We start from the raw sequence: 21,907 nt of genomic DNA, 5'->3' as shown, positions 1-21,907 counted from the left end.
GGTTTTACTCGATCTCGTTTTTTCCCCCTCTAGTACAACCTTCTGTTTTCATTATACCGTTATTGTGGTGTATTTTTTTTAACTTTCCAGAATACTTTGTATCTCTACTGCGTCTGCCTCTAGTTTGTTTTATATCCTTCTCGTACTTGTACTGAAACTCGCAATTGTGGCATAATATTTTATTTTAAATTTTAAACAAAACAAATGTACAGTAGTGAATTCGTTAAAGTAGCTGACTCGATTCGATCAGGTAGGAAATCTGATTTATTACGTGGAACTCTGTTTAATTCGATGGGAGCTGAAATTGAGCGAGGTTATTTTTTCTCTACGAGCTGCAACAGTTTCTTTTGAGTTCTTAAAAGGTTACGTGACGCTGTTTTCTACTAGTTTTGAGAGCCGATTTGTCTCTTTAATCACAACCCTGCGTCCTTCTGCGTCCAGTGTGTCTTGGGTGTCGTTATTAAATGAACGTCGGCCGTCGTGTTGATGAAAGGCGACTTGAACGAGCTTTGTCTGCAGGAGCCGAGCCGCGGTGCAGGAATCTACACTGCTCAAGCAAGCAGAAATGTAACGTTTTCGATTTTTTTCCGAGCAATCAGTTGTATGAGGGAGAATGGTGCAGTGGTTCAGCACTGAAAAGCATGAACTGTGTGAAGAGGGAGCCCCCACGTGTTGACGAGTTAACTATCAATTAATGCTTAACACCCTCCCCTTAGGAATTTCCCGTCCTTGGCCCTCACCTGAGAAATTTCAGAGGATTGGGTCATTCGAGCCAGTCTGGTGCTTTGGTAACGCTGTAGTCGGGACTAAAAAAAAAAAAATCCAAATGTGACATTGGACTTGGGGGCAGGAGTTTGACGTGACATGGGTTGAGATGCTGTAATGTGCAGCAGAGTGGTCTTGCGTCCCTTCGTTTTGAAATAGGTCTGCGACTGGATTAATTCACGTTAATTCCTCAGCCGACGCTCCCCCTCTGTGGTATTGGAAAGTAACCGTATACAGGGACTATATATAAATAAAGCACAGACGTGGTGGTTTGTCCCCTAAAGTTAAGAGGTATTGCAGTAATGAGCGATCGGACAGTGTTTTAATTTTTCTAACCTATTCCAATACATCGATACGCACCCAGCGCAAATTGAAATCGTCATGGCTTGATCAAGTTTCCCTCGCTGTTTCGTAAATCAGGAGCTCCAGTTAGCCATATTTATATATATATAAATGAAAAAGCTTCAGACTCGGGTGTCGTTTGGTGATGAGAGAATGCACCCCCCCTCTTTAATTACTGCAGTGTCGGGGGGCGGCGGAACGGGGGGTGTTTGGAACATATAAACGAAAGCATGTGCTGTATTATAAATGATGTAAAAGTTGGCTGAATATTAAATAGTAATTAAAGAGGCCCAAAGTCTTCAGGGAGGGAACATTCACATTTAAAAAAAAACAAACTTACCTGAAAAAGAAAACTAATTTATAGAATTCATAAGGCTTTGCAATTTGTTCGTGTGGATCACGCACTACAGAAACATTTCAATTTGTATTTTAAAACGAATGTAATGTAAATGCGCTGCAATTCTGTTTAATCATTTCCCCCTGTGTAATAGAGTTTAATCACCATTTCAACGTTTGGTCGAAACTGTCCGAAGATTTGTCTGACTTTGCAAAATATACGTATACTAATCTGAGCCAATGTGCAACGTTCCGGGAATTAAGCGATCAGACGTAATGGCTGAAATTAATAGGGTTTTCACTTTTTTTGATAAAATGTAATTTGCTTTATACTACAGTTTAAATAAACTTCTGTCATATTATCGAACTCTTAAATTTTATCGAATTTAATTTTTAGTATATCCAGTTTGTTCCATTACGTTTGGAAGCGCTACCTGTAAAATACGTCGGTGGATTGCGTTTATAATGAAAATGAATTTGTCGGAGGGTTTTAATAAGCATTTTAAGTTGTACACTTTTGTAATTTCGATGTAAAAAACGAATTGATCTGAAATTTTCTCTGAAATTATTTTGGCTTTGTGTGTGTTCAGGGGTATTTTTCTAGGCAGGTAAGCTGTCAGCTGCTGATTACATTTGAGCAGCGATGAAGATTTTTTGCTTTCAGACCGGTTGCGTAAAATGTTTTAACGTCTCCGCCGACGTAGCCCACGCTGTAATGAACACATCTATTAATGCAGTTGCTAGCGCATTTTTTTTTCTCTTTCAGTCCATTCATTGTCAGCGTTGCCGTGAAAGGTGCAGCAGACTGCGTGTCGTTGAAGTGCATGATCTGGTAATTAGCGTTTGCTGTGGACTAAGCGGATCTCATTTCTTCACATTTTATATGGAACAGCTATAGGCTATGCGTGAATGTTTGGTGCTGTATTATTTTTGAAAGCTGCATTATAACACCGACATTTTAATTGGATTCGAGAGAGTTGTTCCAGAGCTAACGATGGCCACGATCGATTCCCTACAGATCCAGTCCATCCCAATTTGTGGACCATGTAAAATCTGAAGGAACTTCATCCGCTCTGACCTCGATTTAAAAATGCAGTAGCTACAGTTCGTAAAATAGGACCAAAGTGAATTTGGCGAATTAAAGTAGAAATTTATCGTTGACATAAATGTGAACGATTCTTTTCGTTTAAGTGGAATTTGAAGTTTCGTTCAATTAATTCTAAGTTCTTGCAATTCACAAAAGTACATCAAGGCCCAAGGGATGGAGAGGTAAGAATATTGTTAGCTTCTTCCTAATTTCGTTGCAATTCTTACTTCAGGAGAACCGCCTAGTTGTATAATTTCTGCTCAGCAGTTCCTTGATTCAATAAACGTTTTTTAAATATATTTGAATAGGAGGTAGCTTTCATGTTAAGGAACTTAAGGGTTTGTTTGTATACAGTCGTTTGTGGATTTTACTAATAAAATGCGCTCCGTAACAGTGCGTGGGTGACTACTTTCATAAAGACTGAAGTTCAGCTTTTAAAAAGGGCTTTTTCAGTGTATCGCTATAAAACGGCTTTCTGCGACAGTTAATTTCGCCTTTGGCATAGTTCTGCTTCGGGTGGCCTCGGACAATACCACAGTTCGTCGTATTGATCCAGACCTGGTATTCGGACTTTAAGAAGCGTATTTCAGGGCGATTCCTCGACTGCGTCTTCAAACGAGCGGTTCTTCTGTGCTTCTGTGACAGCCGTTAGCTAGTATCTGAGGGGGGTGGTTCTTGACACTTCTGACTCTTGACCGTCTGTCTCTTAATCCATGAACAATTATCAGAAAGAAGAGTTGTTTCTAAAAAAAAAAACAAGATTTTTGTGCGGCGAGTTCATTTTAACTCGTGAATTAACACTACAAGAAGACACGTGGGTACCCTTTTAGATTCGAAATCTAGCTTTTAAAAATGTTGGCGTTTAATAACGACAAAGGTGATTTCAGATTAATTAGAAAGCTGTTATACTTTAGAAAACATGTAAAGAAAGCGACACATTTTTCCTCCTGAAGATGCTTCTTACTGGGCGATGTCTGAGTGAGAATGTATGCACAGTAATTTCTCGTCCATGTGGAGAAAATAAAATATTCTTCCAAGTCCATTAAGACCAAGTGCGTTTTTAGATCAGTGCAATGCACAAAAAAAAACTTTAATGGTCATCTTTGATCCAGATTCTAGATCTTTTGATTTGATTTGAGTATTTTTTTTATTAAAAATAATAAGTCTTGGTAACTATTAGTTGAACTGCTTTCATAGTCTTGTTTTTTTTAAGAAGTGGTGTTCCTTTCATTAAATTAGTTAATTGTCCACAAAAGAATTCCTTTTCCAGACTCATGAAGGACATTCTAGTCTCCAGGGCACTTGTCCATCAGTTCCATGTGATTCACACAAAAGCCCCATGCCAAATTACTGTTCTGTAACCAATAACAGACTTGAGTGGGTCCCTGAAGCATCAAGATCTTCTGCAGGAAAAGTAAAACTCGTACATTAGCTGTTCACAAAATACAAGACTGTTCTTAATGGCGCTTGGGATGCAGTTTTGCATGCATCATACTTCGGCACAGTAAAATAACTAAGTGATGCTTTTTATGTGTTTCCAGACCACTTTCAGAATGATTCTGGCAAACGGACTTACCTGCTCAACATTTAGAAGAAGTGTAATGGCTTCTAGACATTTTGTACTGATAGTTATGTTCCTGACATTCTTCATGCAAGCAGTTGTAGAGGCTAGTTCTTGGTGGTATGTATGACTTTTGCTTTTTCCTTTATGTATAGAATGTGTTTTAGAAGTCTGAAATGTTTAATGCTATAATCTCGCCATATGAAAGTTCTGACAAATGCAAAAATAGAGTTAACACATGAGACAGGAATGTAGAAAGCTAGGATTGCACACATTTAAGAGGGATAAGTATGAGTTGTGTGTAGCGTCGTAATGATGTTCCAATTAAGCTATTAGTGAAACATGTTCCTATAATTATGGTCTATGACAAGAATTTCTTCAAACCCTGTCTAAAAATTAAACACTTTAATTGCTCCAGTTCTATTACATCTTCCAGGGATTGTAGGATTTTAACAAGGTTTGCTCTGTTTTTTTCATAGTGTTAAATCAAAAACATTCAGTGAAATCGTGTATAATTTTGCTTGTGTAGAGCCTTACATAAAACTGTACATTCAGGCACATGAGATATGGAGCCCTGAGTGCACTGGGAAATCAAATACATTTAAAAAATATTTGTAGGCATTACAAAAATACGCAAATATGCTGGTCACATTTGTGGACCAATAAAAAGTAAAACTTAAAATGATAGTTCTGTCATCTTATTATTAGTGTCAACTTGTTTGGCTTTACGATGGGGGTATTTCTAGAGAAAAATCATTCTTGTTCCTGGAAATTTCTACCAGTGATATTGTATCCCATTGGCACTGTTTTGCGATTTGAATGACCTTCGTATAAACTTTAAGGTTTGGGTACAGCTTAAACATTTGTAATAAGATTCGTGTGCTTTTTGTCATTAAGTTCTTGTCCTGTAACATTAATGAATACAGATGTTTTGTTTTTTTTTGGGGGGGGGGTTGGTTGCATCTTGTTGTTGTGGAATTACTTTGCTACCATACTTTCAAAACTAATTATAATTATCTGCAAAATTTCACTTTTGCAGGTCTCTGGCCATGAATCCTCTACTGATTCCAGAGGCTTACATCATAGGTGCACAGCCACTCTGTAGCCAATTGGCAGGACTTTCACAAGGGCAGAAGAAACTTTGCCAGCTGTATCAGGACCATATGCAATATATTGGAGAGGGGGCAAAGACTGGAATCAAGGAATGTCAATATCAGTTCAGGAACAGAAGGTGGAACTGCAGCACTGTGGATAACTCCTCTGTCTTTGGAAGGGTCATGCAAATAGGTGGAAAAATTCTCTTTGTTTGTTGTATTTCTCTAAATGTGCACATTTCTTGCACAGAAAATCAGAAATGTATCCAACTGTAGATATTGCTCACAGACTTGCATTCGGAGTGTATGTTAGTAGAGCTATTTTGAGCTTAGTTTAGCGGTTGGTTGTAAAATCAAAAATCCTAAACTGCGGCTCAGAGCAAGTTGGCTGCCTACCCCCAGTACATTAGTTGTAAGTGGAATACAATCTTCGTCTTTGCAGATTAGATAGATTCTAGAACTGATGCCCATTCTGATCTTCACTTCTCTTAGAAGAAAATCCCCAAATCAGTGCTGTTTTTGCAGCACTTAAGGAAATGTACATTTTTAGCAGCTAATAACAGAGACTTATGAGATCTGAAAAAAAGGTTTGGCTCCATCAAAACATCTTAAGTCAGCCTTTCAATGGGCACTTAAAATAGTAAGCAATTACAACATTTCCAAAATTGATGTTTGCTGTGGATTTTAAACTAATGCTTTCCCATCAGTTTTGGTAGATCTTGTTGTTATATTTCTAAAGAATACAGTACTTAAATATCATATGCAAACATTAAAAACCCCACACAGTTCTTGCATGTACATACAGAATTCACTCTTGGGTAATTAATGCTGACTTGCACAGAGCAACAAGTTCAAATACCTTTTCAACTTATTCTGTCTGATAATTGGATAGAATCCGGTATTGGCACATTATGGAAAGGCTGTTCCTTATGAAAGGTTTTGTCCCATGAACTTCTGTAGTGTTGGAAATGGGGAAACATTGAACTGTGCATAATGAGTCAGATAAAGGTTGGATATTTCTACCACAAGCAGCAGCTTATCACAGTGATTCACATAGACACGTGCTCTGCAGTGTTCACCAATGCAAGATTGCAGTAAAACAAGTTCTTCGTCATTCTTCATTAGTATGAATGTCTATGCAGTTGGAAAAAATACATTCAAGGTGATAGCTTATAGGTATTTCATTTTGCCCAACTGAAACAATGCTTGTACAACGACAATTTTATTTGTGAAGCATATTCTTCATAGCAAATGTAATATCTTTATCCAACATGTTGTATACATTTTGTGCCAGAGAGATTGGAAACAGTATATGCTTTGTGTGATACTATGAAAATCTCAATGAATCTATTCATTTTTGTTCCATGGAAGTATTCATGAAATAGCAGTTTCTTCTGGGTAGTTAATGTAAATTGTTGAGAAAAGCTATACATCTGACTTAATGCAAACATAATGCTCTGTGGCTGCTTCCTTAAATACATTGCCTTTTCTTTAGTCTGTTTCCTTTTCTTTAACCAGAAGTAAAGGAGTGGTATTTACAGGGTAGCTTATAAAATTTAGGAGGGAGAAATATTCCTGAAATTCAGATGCATTTGCACTTGCTCTTATGTAGCCGGGATTGCAAGCTTGCAATTAAAATAAGTTTCATAAAGTATTCAAATGAGATCCTGGAGGCATGTTGCAAAGCCACCAAGCTTTGATCAAAATCTCTTCCAGTGGGAAAGCCTTTCCCAGAATTCTTCTTGTTGTTATTGAAATAGTTTGTTTTAGATGGATGTTGTGCTCTCTCCTCTGCTTAGCTGGATCTGTGGAACTGGAATAGATTCTGGTGAATGGAATGTTCACCCGCATTAAGACTGAGATTGTGCTGCCTCAGCCTAGACAGGACATTATTTTTGAGTGAATAAGAATAGATGGTCTCCTATAAATAGTAGTCAGCAGTCTGCAGATCATATATGTTGGTTGATTACTCTCATAGGCAGTTCCCTTTACTGTATTTGACATTGTCAAAAGTAACTTTTTTCCCCTCCTTGACTGACACTGCAGGCAAGAGGTAGTGCTTCGACAATTAAATCCCACAGTACTTTTTAAATCCCCCACAGGGACTGTGCTTGTTTTCAATCCCCATTTCCCTCAACCTGGACCGGCCTCACAGTAATAACAGCAGGCTGTCATAGGGAAAGCCTGACCCCTAGTCTTCATGTCTTAACTCTCCACAGCTTCGGCAGCATGAGAAGACTGCCTGAACCTGTGATGTAGGATGTGCACGGATGAAAGAAATGACACTTGGAGATAATATGCAAGAATATGCCATGTCAAAACCTTTGTAAAGGGGTTGAGAGAAACTAAAGGATGTAGAGTGCAGTATGCTTGTGACTGTGATAAAGTGTAAAACCTTTTTTTTAATTTTCTTGGCCATTCTGTTCCCATCTTACACGTTTTCCTGTTGTGTGATTAACGCCAGGCAGCCGTGAAACCGCCTTCACCTATGCCATCAGCGCAGCGGGGGTGGTGAACGCAGTAAGCCGGGCCTGCAGGGAGGGGGAGCTCTCCTCCTGTGGCTGCAGCAGGGCGGCGAGACCTAAGGACCTGCCCCGGGACTGGCTCTGGGGTGGCTGCGGAGACAACCTCGACTACGGCTACAGATTCTCCAAGGAATTTGTTGATGCCCGGGAAAGAGAGAAAACGTACCAAAAAGGGTCATACGAGGGCGCACGAATATCCATGAACCTGCACAACAATGAAGCAGGACGAAGAGTAAGGACACTTTACCATCTGTTATTGTCAGACTACAGAATAAGCATGTGCTTTGTATCCTGGGAAGCAGAGGGGTCTGTGTGTCAATTTTTTTTTTCAGGGTGTTGGTATGTTTTGGTTTAAATCAATCGTTTTTTTTTTCTTTTATTGGAGAGATCGGTGCCTGTTTTTTTTTTTTCCCCCTCATGTTTAAGTGTTTTCAGCTTCTTTTTCTTTGAACCTCTTGTGATCTTTCCAAGTGCCCTTTCAAGTTCAGCTGTCATGGTTCTGACTTGAGGTTTAGAGCTCAAGTTTCTCTCAAAGCCGTTTGCAAATACAGAATTTGTGAGAATAAATACGGTTTGTATATACAGTACATGTAAAAAATGTTTGTGACAGGGAATGGTTGATGTAGTATTGGTGAAAGCTGGGCATCTGACAGCTGTCTCCACTAAGAAAGTGGTTGGAATTGTCCTGCCTAATTTTACAGCTCAGGATGTTTCGCCGGCACTGAAAACCCTATTCTTACCCCCATGGAGTTACGTTGCAAGATAAGTGCTCCTATTGACTGCTCTTTCTTCTGCTTTCCTCAGACTGTCTCAGACCTCGCTCACGTCTCCTGCAAGTGCCATGGTGTCTCGGGGTCCTGCAGCCTGAAGACCTGCTGGCTGCAGCTGGCCGATTTTCGGAAAGTCGGAGACGCCCTGAAGGAGAAGTACGACAGCGCGGCGGCCATGAAGCTCAACTCCAGAGGTAAACTGGTGCAGGTCAACAACAAATTCAACACGCCTACCAGCCACGACCTCATCTACATTGACGGCAGCCCAGACTACTGCGTTAGAAACGAGAGCACGGGATCGCTGGGGACTCAGGGGAGGCTCTGTAACAAGACGTCGGAGGGCATGGATGGATGTGAGCTGATGTGCTGTGGAAGGGGCTACGATCAGTTCAAGGCCCAGGTGGTAGAGAGGTGCCACTGCAAGTTTCACTGGTGCTGCTACGTGAAGTGCAAGAGATGCTCGAAAATCGTGGACCAATTCGTCTGCAAATAACAGAAGAAGAACTATATAGATTATATTTATAGAGTTAAACAATTATCCCATTGCAAAGACTGAAACCCTTCAAGTAACAGATAAGGAAAATAATCTAACATGTCTACAAAAATGGAGAATATCTTGAAATATTTATTTACAAAGAGATTTTGCTGAACCTATAAAAGGATTGTTGTTTTTTTTTTATATACAGTCTAGTAGGCGTGTGGGCAGTGGGCAGTCTAGTAGGCAGTTCTCCCATAATGCAAGTGTAAGTCATGATGCTTTGCAAAGAGATGCATTTCTCTGCAAGCTACAAAGCCATTCTTTAAGAAACTCCAAAATTAGTCTCTATACCGCTTACATTCATTTTCTAAAGTTAATTGGTGCAACTGTGACAGGTAAGCAGTCTGCAGGGACCAATATGCAATTTCTTGTTTCAACTGCTAATGTATACCAAAGCCCCCCAGCCGCCGCCCATCCCCCCCCCCAAATCTTTAACAATGTGAGAGTGATCCACATTGCTGTGTATGTGCTATCTTGCACAAAAGGATTTTTTTTTAAATTGTGGGCAATATAATCTACTGCTAACCTGTGTTTTTGTTGAATTTGGAAACCTATCTGGAAGAGGGTGTAGAATGCAAAACGGAAGCACAGTGCTAGGGAGGCATCTTGTCAGTTTGAAAGCACCGTTTCCAGCTTCATTGCATGTAAAAACCCAAGTTCAAAGTGCCTTTTTTATTGAAATTATAAAATCATTTTACGTATCTTTTATCTGATCTCTGATCCATTGTGATGCAGTGTTGTGCACTTTTTTTAAAATTTAGTAACAAGCTTCCTTATTACAAAACAACAGCAATAATGTAACATTTATTTTTATGCTACTTTTTCCATATTAATACAGGTATTCACTAACCTTATCATACTTAAACGGTTTAAATATATATGGGCAATGTTTGTTTCGTATTTTTGGTGTACTACCCCAAGCTCTGTATATACTACTTCTGTACGAACAATGATTATATTGTATGTATTTATTTTCAACTCCTGTAAAACACCTCTTTTTTTTTTTTAAAGAAAAAAACAATCTTCATTTTCCGTTCATTTTGTTTACTTGTGTAAGAAAAAAAAAAGTTTTCTTAATGATATTTTCAGGTCAATATGCGGGCATGTTAGCACGTAACGCCAATTACTATACAGTGATTAATTCTGTTCAGATGATGTGATATGCCTCTTATAACACTTCTTTGAAAACCGTTCTTCACTATTGGTTTTGCTGTATAAAGGGAATGCACATTAGTCCTTTCAAACTAGTTTGAAAGTCTTATGCGTGGAGCACATCAATTGGTATACTCCATACATTATGAACAGTATAAAACGGTTATAGGGGTTGCATGCATGGCACATTCAGATCTAATCCACATGTTCTTGATTTGTTCTTCAGTAACGCTACATCTGCTGTTAGCCCCTCTGTTTACTAGGTACCTGTCAAATCCAAAGCTTTTTTTTGTGTCTTTCAGTTTTAAATTGGACCTCTGTGCTTCTGTGCTTCAATAAATTTTTTTTTTAAGAAACCTTTGAAACTACATTTCCTTCCAAGTCTAATGACTGATTTTAAAATTCCTAACAGTATACTGCAAAACATTTTTAAAATTTGAATTTAAATTTTCATATGCATTTATATAATACACAAGTAAAATGCCCATTCTGTTATACTGTAATATGTACTGGATGTTGTTTTTTTTCATTTGGAGATGTATAAACAAATACTCTTGGTTACCTTTGTACAAAAATATTTTAAAGTAAGAAATTAAGAAATCTTGAATTTGTACACTTTTGGTGCTTGCTTCAGAAAAATCAAACACCTGCTATTTGCTGGGGCTAAACAAACAGATCTTAAATTGAACCTTTTCAACTAAAATAAATTGCATGAGTAAATCATAAATTTCAGTTACTGTAGAACAATTTCAGCCTTTTTTTTGTGTATAACAAATTATACATTTCTGTTGTGTTTAGCAGAAATTCAACTTCCTAAGTTTTGGTTCATTTTAGAAGATCCAGCTAATGCAAACCACATATATTCTAAAGACAATCTGAAAGCTTGGCAAAGAAAAAGCATTAAAAATGAGGCAGATGTGTAATTGCAGCCTTAGTGCCTGCAAAAAATAAGTAGCACTCTAGGAAAAAAAGAGAAAATTAGTGTCTGTAGTATGAGAACAATGTTTTAATGTAAGTCTTAAAATAGACTTACTGTAACATACTCACAAATGTTGTTGTGCCACGTTGTGCACACCAAGAAGTTATCAATTTATCGTTTTCACATTCTTGCATATCAGTTCAAGTAGGAAGCTGTGTCAGCATGTGTAGGCTGCAAAGAAATAAATAAGTATAGGTTATTCCGTGCTGAAAAGAAAGAAAACAAAGTTTTGACACCGGAAGAAGGCTCTACAGCGGAAACCTTTTCTTTCCTTTTTTTCAGCATGAAATCAACCTTTTACTTGTTCCTCCTTGCGTATCAGTCTGTCAGTCTAAAAGAATTACACTGCAGAAGAAACTGACGTCCTGATAGGACCCAGGAGCAGGTTTTGCACAGATTTCTGGGATGAATATTGCATCAAGTGGTGGTTTTATCTGAATTGGGAATTGATCAATATGTTTGTTATAGAAAGTCATTTGTTTTTGGCTTTGTGTTAAAGTATTTTTAAAGAAACTGAGGTTAGTTTGTAAACTGGAAGTGGAAAATAAAGATTACAAATCATTAGAGTTGGTTAAAATGTTGTTCTTGCCATGGGACAGAAATGAAAGCCATTTTGTTGCCACTTAGAAAAATAAACACTTATTTCTGTAAATTGGTTTCCATAAAGATGCCAGTCTCCAAGTTTGTGTAAGCACAGGTCAGGCTACTGGTAACACTTTAGCACATGTTCAGTTGTTGAATGTGCATGCTGTCTCTGCTTAATTGAAAATAAAACATTCACACGTTGATATTTTAATTTCAGGTGAAAGGTTTCTTTGCTAAAGTGAAGTTTTAAAAGCACGTCCCCTTAGATCACAAAATATTCTTGGAGTGAATTGTGTGTATATGTGTGTGTGGAGGGGGCAGTTTCACAGAATGAAAATGGTAAATTCCTCATTCAGTTTGTCAGATGCCTTTTGAATGTACAGAAAAGTAAGCCGTTCGGAAGCAATATTTCAAAACATCTAGTGTAAAGTAGGGGACACAGCTAAACTGTTTATTTCAAGCACTGTCCAACTTGCAAGTTATATTTTGTGTGAAACTTGAAGTGTATGTTTCATGGACAAAATATTTTCCCATGAGTTCTTAGTGGCTCGTGTGGTTAAGATGGTACACTGGGAACTGCATGAAGAACTGCCTGGGATCAAACGCATAATGGCTGAATTAGCCAGTCGTGTAAAATCGTCTATTTTATCAATTTGGTCATGTATACTCAGTAAGTGAAAGTAACTCTTGAACTTCCACTCCCCTGAAAGGTGGCAGTGTTTTTGTAATTCAATATATGGGATAGAAAGAGTGTAACATTCCATTTTATTTTAGGGAAACCCCAAAAAAGTGAAAGCCGTTCAGAATTAAGACTTGGGCAACAACATAATTAACTAGGCAGTCTTTGAAAGGGTTATGAAAACTGAATGTAACTGACCAATTGTTTAGTCGTTTGGCCATGAAGCCATGGGGATATTTTTCCATATGGAAAAAAGTGTAAGAGATACCCTACATGGGAAGATGTCTTTAGCCTGTGGATTGTCTAAATTCAGCAAAATATATATTACTCGCACATGAGTCTCTATCGACAGATGTTTTGATTTTCTAGGAAAAAAGTGAATATATTATTAGAACAGTCATGGTGAGCTGTGTCGTAACCCACGTTTACAATAAATTTAAATAAACAATACATCTCCTTTTTTCCCCCCACATTACCCTGGATAACACTAATTGCAAATGTATATAAGTCTTATGACCTATCCTGCTTGTACCAGTGCCATGTACAGTATGTATTAAATGTACAGAAGAAGGGGTTATGGAAGGGATGTACTTTTAAAACCAGCATCACCTTACAAACACAAATGTCATTCAATGTCACGACCGGAACTCACCTTGTTTTGTGTCCACCAGTACTTTTGGATTAAATAATTTCATGAGCGAGCGAACATTAAAACCACAATGTTCCCGAGTACGTCATCATAAAGATGGCACAGACTTCCAACAAATTTATAGTGAAGTCCGCTTGACAAAGGAATAAATAATGACCCAGTAATTGGTAATGTTTAAATTGGAAATACAGAATTTCCTATGCTTATTCTTACTTGAAAAGCCTTGTTAAAAATAGTGTTTGGGCCATCATAAATGCAAGTAGATAAGGAAAGGTACGGTTTCTTTTGTAACTTTGAATATTAAGTAAGTTGTTGCTCAACAACAACAATAATAATAATAATAATAATAATAAACGTTATTTTATACAGCACCTTTAAAGGTGGCTTCTTTGAGAAGGCGAAGTGAAGGAGACAAGCCGCATAGTCTCCTTCCCTTATTAAAATGGTTCTCAGACAATATTTTAAAATGATTGTGAGTCTTAGATCCTTCTATTTGTAACCCCCAGGACTTCATATGCTTGGAAAATGTTTAATTTTTGGTCTTGAAATCATTTGCATGTTCCAGCAGAGAAATTGTAACAGATAAAAACAGTAATATTGCAGACTTTCTACACATCCAGAAATAAACATCTCCCAGATTTGTGCAACTTGGTTGCTAATCCAAACTCTGGCACTGGAGGACACTGGTTTCTGAAGAATTGGGGAAACAAATGAGAGAAGTGGGCATCAGACTAGTCAAGCAATAATGTCAGGGACTCCAATATATCATAAAACTTGCGGCAAGTCTGAAAATCATCACTGTTTTCTATAAGGATATTTATTGCAGTAATTCCAAGCTTTCAGAGTTGTAATGCTGCACTTCCAATTTATAACACTACGGCTGTGTTGAATTAACCTGGCAACAGGTTGCATGGTTTATAGAGTGGCTCGAGGTATAAGGATATAGATTTTCCTCATGAAATTACTCATTACTGGCTTTGGAAAATGAACTTGAAATTAAAGACCTTGAAGCATGCAAAACGTTTGGTGTACTTTTATCCACCCTGTCAAGACATCTTTTCTTGAGAATCTAATCTAAGCGTGCTTCTGCTGCAGAATTATTTGTTAGATGTTTAAGAAAGGAAACCGAGTTGGAGTGCATGCACATTGTGTAATCTGGGGATCACCTGCAACATAACTCTGCCACGATGTCACTGTGAACGCGTTTCAACACCCTGCTGGTTTTGAAGGCTTGCTAGACAACTGCATCCTGCTTTATTTGCTCCAGCTTGGCTCTGAAGCAACAGCTGTTGCCAAAATATCTGGTAAATTGTTATTCAATCAACAAAGGGTGAAACAGGCTTTGGCAAGCTAGAATACTTCTGAAGTCAGTGTATTTTGATGGTTTCCCTTTGTGCAATTAAATGACTGAGACTAATGTAGCTTTCTTATGTAATGTTTGTATTCATCTTTTCTGGCAGTTATTTGGAGTTTAACCTATCATCTATGACCCTCGTAAATGAAGTCCTCCTAGAATCCTAAAACAGCTTCATAGCAGTTAAATCCACACATCCTAAACACTGTAAGGAAACTACTATAACACTGCTTCTGTGAATGTTCTAATGCAGTGAACACTCTCTCTCTCTAGACGTGAACTATTTTGTTTTGCTGGGGACATACAATATACCCAAAGAAGCCAAAATTGTATTATATGGGGAGTTAAAGGTGAAATCTGATCAACAGTTAACATTGGTTTGTTGTGAAACTGATGTTTCATCACATCACATTGATGATTCTTCTTTTTAACTTTTAATTCTCTGATTAAAGGTTTGCATAGTAAGATGCAGTACGCATCTGCATTTGAATTCTGGCATATGTAGAAAATGAGATTTCAGTATTGTGCACACTTTTGAGTCAAGGTCAGGTGGAGAAAAGGTATTTTGGAAGCTCCCTTTCAATTTTAATATAGCTGTTCTGATCTTCAACAGGAATGGGGGGGGCAGTTGATGAGCACAGTGCCGTGCAGATGTGTAACAAAACAGCCTTAATCCAAGAAGCTGAATGTAGATTTTGGATTAGTTCCTGTAGTGGGCGCCTCTGCAGGAGTTGACGAAGCTCTGGTGTGTGTGTGTGTGTAATGCAGAAATGTGAGATCCAAATGGTAAAAAAACAAAACATGAACTTATGTAAATGATCTTCAAGTAATAATAAAACTGTTTCAAATTTGAATGTGTTGTGTGGTGCCCTTATTTTGTGGTGTCTTATTAGTGGTCAAATTTGAATTTAAACATGTTTGCTTTTCCTCCGGTCAGCTAGAGCCTGCGGTCCAGAATGCATTCCGTATTGTGGATGAGGGTTTTGAGTTACTGTAACTTCTGTGTCGTTTAGGGACAACTGACCTCTGTGTTCTTTTGTTGTTGTTTTCTTTACATGCTGGTCTTGAGGTAATGAGATGGGGTGAATGCTGTTCTCATGAGTTTGTTTTGACACAATGGTTTTTAGCCTTTTTTGAATCCTGAACTTCGTGCAATGAGAATCGTGAAAAAAAATGAATAGCAAATAATACTGAAGCATTAACATAACCTAGCTTTATACAATACCTCACTGTAAATGGGACCTTTTCAGAGTAAACAAGCTTGAATTTCACAAACTTGTAAGTGATTAAAAGACATTTATTCTAAATGTGCATCTTTTTTGTGAAGATTTTACATAAGAACATTTTTTTGTATAAAATTCCAATTTGCAGATGCCAAATGACTGGCTATAGTGGTCAAACCAAGCTGTTTGACAAGTCAGTTAACAGGGAAGAGTTGTATACTTATTAGCTCTGAAATATGGATTACCTGAACGTGTATGCTCTATTTTCACTATGCTCCCCATTTTCCACAGAAATTATTCAATTGGAGGAATAATGTATCTCTCAGAGACACTTTAAGATACAAACATTAGTGAAAAGGAACCCTTGATAATGAATCAATGCAAACTCATTAGTAAAGAGGCTGATGAGCTACTACAGTGCTTCAGATGTACTGCTAATATATAGGTGAGCTCTATGCTGTGATTGTTTTTGAAAATTTTGTTTAATTTAAATGGCTAAATGGTCAAAACTGTTATAACAAAAGACAACACTAGTGGGAGATTTGAGTAAATTGTTGCTCATAAATAACATGCGTTTTAAGTCCTGATTGGCCACAATGCCTAAACTTATGCATTTGTGTATATGCATAACATGTATATACAGTACTTTACATTATTGTGTGAAAAACACTTTCCATGACACACTGACAAATATATCAGTTTAAAATTTAAATGATAAACCACTATTGCTGACGTACAAAACAATACATACATGTAGACTCATTTTTACCGTTAAAGGTTATATAAGTTACTCTTACTTTATAATGCAATGCATTCTGTCACAGTATATGAATCAATATTAAATTACAATTATGTATAATACACACTGCTGTCTTTACTGAACAATAACTGTAATAGAAACATTGTCAACATCTATCTTTAGTTCATGAATATCATTATACCTACAATTATGTAATAAACCTTAGTTGTCATTGCAGGCTCACATCTGTATTTCAGTACATTAGGAATCATTTGTGAATTATAACTACAAATCTTTGTGAACAGACTGAATAATAACAAATTCACCATATTACACACTATCATTACTGCATTAAGACTCCATTAAGTACAGAAAGCACCATAATTACTACTGTAAATTAAAATTACTGTATGCTCTTAGATGGCAACTTCAGTTCATTATATTATAGACTGCCATCATTTCAGGTCAGCACATTATATCTGAATATCATTAATGATTTGGAGCACAACTACAGAAACAGCTGTACACATCACTATCATTGCCAAATTAAAACTACGTTGGACATTATCGATCACTACTATTATTCAATTATACCTCAGATACATTTGTCATGGATGACATACACTAACAATACAACATAGAAGATTAACTGTACAAAGCTACAGCTGATTATAGGACAGTACAGAAGAGTACCACAACTACAGTATGAAGATGCCTGAAATACAACATTATAGACAGTGCATTATAGACCAATACAGTGCATTATAGGCCAATATCTCTAACTTATCACAGTTTGAAAATAACAGCCACATGAGACATTATTAGCATTGCTCAAAGGGAACTAAAAATACATTTAAACAAAACAGTAACAATTCAGTTAATTTCGTTAGACCAAGCTCCCTAATGATGCCATGTTCTATAATATTGCTATATACTATTTCCCATAAATGAAGCTGTATGCAATGGCAAATGGTGGTGTTGGTGAGGTACGACTAAGTTTACACTGGGTGAAGCATTCCTGGAAACAGCGTATACACATCAATCATGCAAGCCCAAGGTTCTCCATATCATTCTCCTGTGTGTGTGTGTGTGTGTTTGGGGAGGGGCATGGAGAACTGTCAGTGCAAGACAGTCATGTACTGTCACCATTCATATCGATGATGCAAAACATCTGCCCATCAAAGAGGTTATCCCATTGGCATGTTCTGGCTCCTGCAACTGGCATCTGCATAGAATTACTGAGGTGCGTGACCCTGATCCATCTGCCTTGTGCTGACATCGTTGCCCATGGACATCTTTTAACATACCCTCTCATTAATGTGAGGATTGGCAATACGGCATCTGAAATGGTTTACAGCAGCTTGTTGGTGCACTCCAGTTTGAAGGATATCAAGAACCTGATTATGCCCATCAATGAATAACTGTGGCATTGCTGTGTAGGTGACAGATATACTTGACTGAAGTTATGGTTACCTGCAGCACAGTTGTCACACATGTTCCGGTGCTTAAATAAGGTTTACAATTTGCACATGCAATATAAGGAATTTGTGACAATCGGCTAAGGTCCCTAATCACCTGCTTTCATTACAAAAAAGGTTTGGTTGCACCTCATACAATGTATGAATCACAAACACTTACTTAATGACCTGCTTCTAAATTCACCAAATTTCTGCAACGTTTCTCAAAAGGGGCAGTATAAAAATCACAAATGTATTTACATTGCTGATCCTTGTTTTTAAAATTAATATTTTTATACGGGGCTACATTGTTCGTTCGATGCACTAATCCAGGAGTGATAACCATTTCAGAAAAAGATAGGTAGCATTTTTTAAATGTTAAAAATCTGCTGTATCCTTTCAAAAAAGATACCTACTTCTTACATGTGGCAATGACATGAATTTGTGAAAAGGAAAGGTATCTAGAAACCATATGCATGTTGAAAGCATTCCAGACGGGAGAGACACACACAAACCGTTTACACACAAACTTAGAAGAACAATGGTGTAATTCTCTCCTTTTTGTTTGGCAAATGATAAGGCAGGCACACAAACTTAGAAGTTCCAAATAAGAATGCTGACATCAAATGCAGCCCTAACCTTTATCACATCTGAAAATTGCTCAAGGCATGGCATCTGCTGGTTTTAATCCTTTCTTGGTGTCTGCACACAGTTTATCTTAAAAACACATGAAAGGCCCTAGCCCCTAGATGAATGAAGCATGCCTGAAATAAAATCGGGAAAATATATAGGCCAGCCAGCCGATGTATAAATGATATGTAGCTAAAATACTTGGAATAATACATCAAGGAATCCAAGTTTTACTCTTTCCCTTTTATTTCTGGCATCTCCTTCCGTGTCCTCATAACAAAGAACAAAAATCAAACCAGAGTCAGACTGGAATTAATTTTAGTTAAAAAAATACGAAACATTAGTACTTGGCAGGACTGGCTGGGAATCCCTGTTCGTATTTCACCACACTTAACAAAATAATTAGGTTAAAAATGACTAAAACTAAACTTGTCTCGTTGAAGGGCTAAGTCTAAAATCCCACAGGTTAAAGGAAGATATTTATCTTTAAAGAGGATGAGAAAAGAGATGACTTTGGCTGTCTGTTCAACTGACCTTTAAATTGGTGAACAGAGCCTGAACACTGCAGAGGTTAGGAAACAATAAGATGCCTCTTGCTAAATGACCTCACCCCCCCACACTTCCCCATATATAAATTAACAAATAAACGTGAATTATGGTGGAGACATCTGGAAAGAATTTTTAAAGTAAATTTAAATATGATCAGACAGTCAGTACTGAGCAAAGAAAATCTTGGCAAAATCTGCTCTTCCAGCATGTTAACAGAGTTGCAGTGTACTGTCTGCATTGCTAATGTTTTATGTATGCAGCATATACAGAATAATGATACCCTTGTCTATCTCGTAGTTTTCCAAACAGAGAATATTTAATTCGATTTGGGAACACTGCACCTGACTAGTCACAAAGAAAATCCTTTACCCATATGTAATATCAACATGTGATACCCTTAATGAGTCACTTAAAATAATAGAATTGACTGTTTTTATTACATATGCCCACCCGATCTGGAATCGTCTGCTGTGCCCTTACATCTCGGCTCACAGCGACATGGCACTCGCGTATGGTGAAAAGACTCAGCCTTTCGCTGGAAGCCCTGGTTGTACCTTTGCTTCTCAGCTCAAACCAGCAACGCCTGCTCAACCCAAGCTTAAACAGGTGACGTCGTAGAGATCAACCAGTGCTCACAACGAGCACTTTTACTAGTTCAGCAATTCAAGAGGCTTACTTTTTATAGTCTGCTATTATATTATATTTAATTCAATATAATGCTGTGTATTGCAAGATTAAATAGGAGTTTTAAATCAAGAGCCACTGTAATTGGTGCCTTTGTGGCACTCTAATCAGATTATCTGTCTCAGATTAATTATCAAAAGCATCAAAAAGCATATAATGTAGTCCACTGTGAGATTTTTTTCTCATTGTTTTGGGTGAGAGGTGACATGGTGTTATGACAGTAAGTGTTGATACTTCATATCTCTTGATTTCAAGCTGGGGTGCCTTTGTGCAGAGTACAGTATGAGTAACCCAAATTTTACCCACAACCCTCTGAGTAACAAAGCGCCTCTTTTTCTTGAATGCACTTCCAAGTACAGTACATTCCACTTGTGTTCTCAGGTTCATATTTCACTGTTTTGAAGTTCTAAAGCTTTTTGCTGGTTTAACTTTGTCAGTAACTTGAAGGATTTTGAATTCTTCTGTCAAGTTCCTTCATAATGACCTCTTTTAAAGACTAAAAAGGTTCAGTTCCTTCAGCCTGTCAGTGTAGGACATTCCTTAAGTCCCATAATGCATCTGGCTGCTCTTCTCTGGAATCCTTTACAGATTAAAAAGCTCTATTTTCTATAAAGTAGTGACCAACATTGTACACAATATTCTAAACATGTTTTTTACTGGTGCATTCTACAACTTTAACATACTATCCCCCCTTTATTTAGATACTACGCTTTTAACTATGTCCCTTAACATTTTGCTTGCCTTATTAATTAATTCCCCACATGGTCTAGAGGGTATAAATGATGTACAGAAACACCTAAGTCTAAGTAACCTGTTTTAGCTCAATGTTTCTAATTTTTTATTATATTGTTGCTACCTGCACACAGTACAAAGCCCTGCACTTGTCTAAAATAAACAGCATGTGTCAGGTGAATACATTTCCTTTAAGGTTCCTAAGGAAATACAAAAATTCATATAGCATTTTTCAAAATATAGTTCGATATTTAAGAATGATAGAAATATTACATCCACAGATGGCATTTTTAAACATCTTATTGCTTTTATAATGTGTGAAAGATCATGAATGAAAAACCTCCCACGAGCTAATAATTTGGTACCTTCTTCTCAGATCCACATAAATGTTGACGCAAATTTATCAGATAAGCTGCAAGTCCACAGGTAATCTAATTTAAACCTGGCAGGCTCAGACTGACGTTAGCCATGTCACCTGGTTTGTGGGTTGCTTAATCTAACAGAATGGGGCAGCTGGCCTGCAGCCACCGATTTCTATGGGAGTTGGTTTAAAGTTTGGACTGCCACAGAAGAGCTGGCTAAGGTTTTTCCAGCCCTGCGGCAAATACATCTGAGCTCTCAATCCTTTTCCAGAATTTCAGGGAAGCTCAACCATTTGCTCAGAATTAGAAATAGCAGGGAAAGAAATGCCAACGCTCGCCGACCATGCGAGGCACCCAGATCCCTCAGACAAAGATCCGCTGAACAAGAAAGGTTCTGTGTGAAAGTGTACAGAACTACAAGAAAGGTAACAAAACCTGCACTTTGCTCTCTTGTGTTATATTGCACAGGCCTTCATCTCTTAGTGGACTACAAACAAAGAGAAGCTTTAGAAGCAGAGATCAAAATAAAGGTTTATCCCGTGCTAAAAGGAAAATAGAGACAAAGTTTCGGCCGAAATGTTGCGTCTCTTTTCTTTTCAGCGGGGAAAAAATCTTTACCTGTTCCTTTACAAATAAAGTGACAGAGCTGAAAATTCAGATTCCTTTTTTAAATGTAGACAAAAATGGTCATTTGGAACCAGTTGATTTTAGGGCTGGTGAAAAAGAATAATCTATAACAAATTAAAATCTACTTTACATAATTATGGAATCTTTACTGTCTGTTACTATTATAAAGGTCATATACAGTATACAGTATGTGTGTACAGTATGTATATGCACCAGGTATTATATTACATAGAGTACACATGCCCCCAATGACTGTGTGGTGTGAGGCCTTTTCATGAGTAACTTAAACATGATGTGGCTTGTATTCCACACGGTTCTGAAATATTTGCAGCCCAGTTGTATCTCATAGTTCTAAGCATGTTTGTCTTCACATGTGGTAGTGAGTGAGACTGAACCTCATTTCCTACCAGTTTCACTGGTTTTTGGTGGGCTTGAGATCTGAAGATTGTTCGAGCCAGGGAAGGCATTGGAAGTCTGACATGTTCCTT

The 21,907-nt window shown here is 37.5% G+C and overlaps 1 protein-coding gene across 1 annotated transcript; it reads left to right on the top strand.

The window, feature by feature from the left end:
- Positions 1 to 1,967: 1,967 nt before the first annotated feature.
- On the top strand, positions 1,968 to 15,270 carry wnt5a (wingless-type MMTV integration site family, member 5a). The gene is made up of 5 exons (XM_006631050.3): positions 1,968 to 2,275; positions 4,072 to 4,211; positions 5,131 to 5,378; positions 7,650 to 7,942; positions 8,515 to 15,270. Exons 1-5 carry the CDS (start codon positions 2,087 to 2,089, stop codon positions 8,971 to 8,973), a joined length of 1,329 nt encoding a protein of 442 aa, XP_006631113.3. The 5' UTR covers positions 1,968 to 2,086; the 3' UTR covers positions 8,974 to 15,270.
- The last annotated feature ends 6,637 nt before the right edge of the window (positions 15,271 to 21,907 follow it).

The sequence above is a fragment of the Lepisosteus oculatus genome, chromosome 4 (genome assembly GCF_040954835.1).
Source record: "Lepisosteus oculatus isolate fLepOcu1 chromosome 4, fLepOcu1.hap2, whole genome shotgun sequence".
Classification (NCBI taxonomy): domain Eukaryota; kingdom Metazoa; phylum Chordata; class Actinopteri; order Semionotiformes; family Lepisosteidae; genus Lepisosteus; species Lepisosteus oculatus.
This window is presented reverse-complemented; position numbering and strand designations above follow the sequence as displayed.

Excerpts from the sequence above, each read along its gene's own strand:
- wnt5a (XM_006631050.3), top strand. The coding sequence starts at position 2,087 with ATGAAGATTTTTTGCTTTCAGACCGGTTGCGTAAAATGTTTTAACGTC. Across the intron at positions 4,212-5,130 it reads GTAGAGGCTAGTTCTTGGTG|GTCTCTGGCCATGAATCCTC; the intron begins GTATGTATGACT and ends TCACTTTTGCAG. Across the intron at positions 5,379-7,649 it reads TGGAAGGGTCATGCAAATAG|GCAGCCGTGAAACCGCCTTC; the intron begins GTGGAAAAATTC and ends GATTAACGCCAG.